Below are 5,845 nucleotides of genomic sequence, written 5' to 3' on the forward strand. Positions count from 1 at the left end.
CCTTGTCCCCTTCTGGGTTCTGCGTGCAGATGGCAAGGCTGGGCACAAGAGCTCAAAGTCAGCGTGCTGAATGAACCAAATGGGGGCCTCATTTGGGAACAAGACCTAGTGGAGCCTCAGATTAGTCTGTATAACTTCCCTGGCATACAGCACAGCAACAGAGGAGCATGACTGGCTCGCATGTATTGCAAACCCACTCTGTTCCCTAGCACAGCACAGCTGCAGGGCCATCCCGGCGCCCTTGAGCAGGACCCAGCACTCACTTTGCCAGCCAGTCAGTGCAGTCAGCAGATGGGCTGGATTTACAGATAGGCTCTTAAGGCACATGAAAATAATAGTTTCATTAACAAGGCCCGTCCCCTCTCCTGCTGGGTAACAATCTCTGGGGTGCTAATCAGTGGCCAGACTTTGCCAGCTTTGTTTCTCAGCTCCACAATCAGGAGAAACCATAACTGAGAAAAACAGCAAGTTCAGTCATCTCCAGAGCACACCGAGCTGTTCTCCAGGGCTGGGGCTGCTCATGGTCCACCTGATCCTGTAACACAGGGTGTGGGAGTGGGTGTGGGTGTCTCCTCTGTGGTGAATTTCCCCCTTAGAGTACAACCCGTTATCTAGGGGCAGCAATTACAGCCGACTTTCCTGCTCAGCTTGTATCACTGTTGGCGAAGGAGAAACAGACAGCCCCTGTGGGGCTGGGCTAAGCCTGGGACTGGATTCACCATCAAGGCTGGAGTGAAGCAGGAAAAACTTTCTGACACCCAAGCCCCTCTAGGACAGAGGGGCCAGTTGTGAAACGGTGCAGGACACTTTGGAATGGGCTGTTTCACTGAGCAGTCACTGCTTTGCCTTTCTATTTTTAAAAGGACAGTGCATGGATGTTCCAGGGGAAGAAATTAATGTGCCACTAGAGACAGATGCCTAGTGGGGACTTGCTCCACTATCTGGAGGTAACATTTGTATTCAATGACAGTGACATGACAGAGTTTGAGCCAGAGAGTGGACAGACACGTGTGGGCGCAGCCCTGAGACCCTGCAACAGCAGCAGCCCTTCTGGTGGGGAGCGAGATGGGTGGATGCCTGGCTGCACTGAGGGAGCAGAACGGTGGTGGTGATTTCGTTCCACCTGGGGAGACGGGCTGGGGAAGGTCAGGAAGGAGGGGTGTGCACTGGATGGAAGGCACATGCCCTTTAGGTCGTGCTTATGGCACAGTATTGGAGCCTGTGATCTGACCAGCAGCAGAGTGGTGTGGTGTGCATGGTAGCTGGCGACGTTCTCTGGGGGCTTTCACAGCCAGATCTCCACAGGCCAGCACTGAGGGATTGCTCTCATGTGGCCAAAACAGCTGGTACACTTACACAGTGGCATGAAAAGCCGGTGGTCCCCCCAGCGAGCGCTTGCTCACACATCACAGAGCTGGCCAGGTGTCTTCAGTCCCAGCTCCTGTCACTCTGGCCATGGGAGGAGCCCAATGGAAGGGAGAGATGGGCAGCGGCTAGGGGACCCTCTCACACCCTTCACTCAGCTCTGGGGCTTGGTTCACAGCTGCGGCTGCCCTTCCCCATTGTCTTCTGTCTTTTTGAGCCCAGGCACAGCCTTCCCCTTGGGGGTCCGGTATTTGCTCTTCGGGCTGTAAAGAAGGTTCTTCTGGAAGAGCCTTGGGATCGTCCCCTGGTACAAGAGAAGGGATGCGAGCATCCCTGAAAGCAGAAACAGGGGGATTAGGCCATGTCATTTACCATCTCCCTGTCCCATCCTTTGACACACACCACACAACCTCTCCTCGGGCCAGATGGCACCTGCCCCAACTGAACCAAAAGCCGCTGGAGTCCCTGCTACTAGCACATGGTACTGTCAAACGCCAGAACAGCAAGAGGATTTAACAGAGAAGTGATCCACCTGCAAAAGCAGGGCTGGGATTGGTCCAGGTCACAAAAGAATGGCCTAAGTGAATCAGTTTTCTTTGGAAGCAGCCGTCTGGTGCTGCAGAATATAAGCTTCATTTCACAAATTACAAATCTGGGGTTTATGGGTGTGAGGATAACCTTCAAATTACAGACCGAGTGAAATTGCCACAGCATGGTCTTCCTTCCATGACAGCCTGCAACAATATAGCTCCACGAGATGTGATCATCACCATGTCTTTAACCCTGTCATCTCTCCCACCCCTCTCAGTCCCATCTGCCTCATGCTTTGCAAAGTGCCCCCCCTACCCTGGCCAGTGTTTGGCAAATGACATTTAATGCGGCTCATTTTTGGTGTGGCAGAGTTCCAGCCTGGCTGATGGGGAAGAGGGGTGCTGGGAAGGGCAAGGAGCATCTGGCTCCAATGGCAAGACTAGCCTCCCCCCATAATAAATAAGAACACAAGGAGTTGCCACATACCAGCCGGAGTTCCCAATTTCTATGCTCAATACTTGTCCCTTTCATGCAGGTTCACTAACATGGCAGACATGCTAGGGAGGCTCCACCCCAGCCACATCCTCTGCCCCACTCTCTAGGTTGTGGTCCGGCATGGCCAGTCAGCAATACCTCCTGCACCTACTCGTACCCTGAACATAGCTCACCTGTGAGGGGTCCCAGCCAGTAGACCTGGATGTATTCTTGCAGGATGTTCCCAGAGCAGTGAAAAGTAACCATGGAGGCCAGGGTGGGGTTGAAAAAGGCCCCTGTGAAAGGCCCAGCTGTGAAAGAAGAAAACAAATAGTGTAATGAGTCTCACTTGTTTGACATGGATTTGAAGAAATGGGCATTGGGCAACAGGCAGGATTTGAGAAGTTCTACTGCCAGAACTTTGTGTTTGAACTTTCTGAAAAAGCAGAGTCAAGTCACCTTGAACATCCTTAACTCAGCCCAACGCGCCTGCCTCCATGTCAAATAGATACACACCCCGCTTCCTAGCTGCACAATGTCCAACCTCTGAAACCGACACAGTTCAAACCACAAACCCTACTAGCACCGGACAGCCTGACCCTCATGTCCACTGTGGCTAATGCGGCAGAGTATACATTACCTAACTGCAAGGGTAAACAGCATACAAGATATCTGCAAGGAAAGGTGATGAGTGAGAAGTAAAGGGTTAAACTGGCTGTAAAACATCACCGCCTAGCAGTGGAAGGTGAAATGACTCTTGTCGAGGAGCTAGAACTAAAGACGATCTCTGGAGGAGACCCCACTGCCAGAGATGAGTGGGTGGGTAACGTGCAGGTTCACATGCTGAGTACATGCAGCGCAGCAGGGCTGAGTGAGCGAAATTGTTAAGAGGTGACTTGGTCACAGTCTACAAGAACCTATGTGGGGAAGAGATTTCTGACAGGAGACAGACAGCTTTTCAGTCAATAAGAAAAAGGCAAAACAAGGGCCAGTGCTGGGAAGCTGAAACTAGACAAATTCAGAATAGAAATACAGGGTTTAAAAAAAAAAAAAAACATTGAAGGTAAATAACGACTGGAACTGACTTGTCTAGAGGCACGGTGGATTCTCCATGACTTGAAATGTTTAAAATCAAGACCCGGATATTTTTCTACATTGGTTAGGCACAGAAATCCCCGAGTGAAATCCTTTGGCTTGTATTACACAGGGGGTCTGGCTAGATGGTCATAATGGGCCCTTCTACCAATGAACTACCAATCCTGGAGATGTACGGTGCATAGGCAGTGCTTAATTTGTGCTGGGACTTGCCAGGGCTGAGCCCTGGCACCTCTGGGCCTGGCAGTTCAGAGCCCCGGCAGCACCACTGGGCTTGGCCCATCTGTTATGAAAGTAAAAAGAATTGCTTGAGCCCCACCCCCTCTTTCATTACACATTAAACGTTGTGTCTAGGTGTCTAACTACCAAGATCTTGGGAGGAGAGTGGGTGGTCACACAAAGGTGGGGTTAAGATTGTTTTGTGGGGGGAGGTGAGGAGTGGAGAAGAGAGGTGACGTTAACTGTGCATTGCTGAGCTTCCTGATGTTTATTTTTGGAGTGTAAGCTTCCCTTTGAATTTTCCTGGCTTCGAGGCACGTGTGTTGGTAACTCTTCCCCTTTGGTTTATGGATCTAGAATTACAACCTTATCTCCATATTAGCAGCTGGGTCTGGGAACTGCCTTTGGTTCTGAGCTATTTTCCCATCCCCTGAGCAGTAGGTCAGCAACCCCCTGATGTACTGCACTGATTTGAAAGCTCAGTGCTGGTCGGGAGCTTGACAGTCCCATGTGGGCCAGTCCTCCAGCTATCTCCTTTTGACCAGCCAGAAACTCCACCGAACTGCACCCTAGCTTGGCTCCCTCCCACTAAGCCCCTTTCCCCCGTGACAAACACATCCTTCTGTGTCCTGGGCTGGAGGTCTCCAGGCTTCACAGAAGGCAGCAAAGCTCAGTGTGCAAAATGGTACTGTGCTTTGGGTCCTAGCTTGGGATGTAGGTTCAAGTCCCTGCTTCATCACAGACTCCGTTTGACTCAGGCAAGTCACTCAGTCTCTCCGCTCCCATCTGTACAATGGGGATAACAGCACTCACACGCCATGCGGGGGGCTGGCTGATGCGCTCGGATATTACTGTAAGGGGGGGCCATACAAGAGCCACAGGTAGGAACATTTGTCCTCTATTCAGTGCTGCACTCTGTTCCCCTAGCATGCAGGGGGCTCCTAATATGTAGTGGATGTACCAAGTTCATGGGAAGCCCCATCTTGAGTAAAGACTGCCAGCTGTACCTGCTCGGATGCTGATTTTAGCAACGTGAGTAGAGTTGAATCCAAACTAGCACTGGCTGTGAGCTAACCACTATGTAGCTGTAGGTCCCTGGAGCTGAAAAGCCAATGCATTAGCTCCCTGAGTTTCATCCATGCTCCTTTCCTGTATTTACACCAAGGTGTTACAGGGGGGAAAAGAAATGTAGAAAGCTTCTCACCTGTGTAAGCCAGGGTGGTCACAGTTGCTGCCAGGATGGGCGCTCTGTACCAAGGGTCATTGTGCTGGAACTTGAGAGCCACCAAATGGAAAAAGAAAGAGCAGATGCCTTCCACAAAGATGCCATGGTACAAAGAGGTATGGATAGAGGAATTGCAATCCAGGGCCATTAGATTCTGGATGAGGTGGAAGTCAGTCAGCTCCCAGGACCAGTAGTGTGTGGTGAGAATCCCAGCTGCCTCCATTCCCACAAACTGGACCAGAAGTTTGACAGCAGTAACCACAAAGGAGGAATCCATAACCAGGAATTCTTGGAGAGAGACAGTGGGGTTAGCAGAAGCTCCATCAAAAGACACACCATGAATCAAGTAGAGAATGAAGTGGAGGGTCAGAATCACATCTGGGCCAAAGCCACCACCCCAGGGACCAATATCCATCAGCATCCTCAGCTCAAGGCAGCAAGCACACAACTGTAATGAGCTGACCAGTTCTCTGACAAGATCATGGTACACTCCAAGAGGCAGAAGTCTCTTGGAAACCTGCCTGACCACCTCACAAATAGCCACAACTGAGAGAAAGAAGGCAATGGAAACATTCAAACCCGCCATAACAAGCCCAACAGAGATGGCAAAGCATGAGTGTCACCGTCCAAAGAACAGATCAACCTTTTCTTCCTCTTCTTTATAAAGGCACTTTTAAGCCAACGTGGCACAGCCTGACAGGCCCCCAGTCAGCAGGGTCAAGGGAGTCTTTGGGAAAATCCACACGTGTGGCTACGCAAAGCTTTTAAGGAGCAGACAGTGAGATTCTCCTACCTACAGTATCAGCTGCAGCCAGTGTTGTTAATGCTTGCTGCTCTCTGCTACCCCCACCAGCCTGCCTGTCCCTGTGCCTTCACCCCTAATCAGAAGGGAGACAACCACAGACCCCATGTGACTCACATATCCTCTCCCCTCCT

At 51.1% G+C, this 5,845-nt stretch overlaps 1 protein-coding gene across 1 annotated transcript; it reads right to left on the bottom strand.

Annotated features, from left to right (window-relative positions):
- Positions 1 to 1,537: 1,537 nt before the first annotated feature.
- LOC140916917 (aquaporin-12) lies at positions 1,538 to 5,495 on the bottom strand. Its single transcript, XM_073358814.1, has 3 exons — positions 4,889 to 5,495; positions 2,565 to 2,681; positions 1,538 to 1,698 (listed from the first exon to the last, which is right to left on the bottom strand). The coding sequence occupies exons 1-3, from the start codon at positions 5,493 to 5,495 to the stop codon at positions 1,538 to 1,540; spliced, it is 885 nt and encodes a 294-aa protein (XP_073214915.1).
- Between the last annotated feature and the right edge of the window lie 350 nt (positions 5,496 to 5,845).

This window comes from Lepidochelys kempii, chromosome 9 (genome assembly GCF_965140285.1).
Source record: "Lepidochelys kempii isolate rLepKem1 chromosome 9, rLepKem1.hap1, whole genome shotgun sequence".
NCBI lineage: Eukaryota > Metazoa > Chordata > Testudines > Cheloniidae > Lepidochelys > Lepidochelys kempii.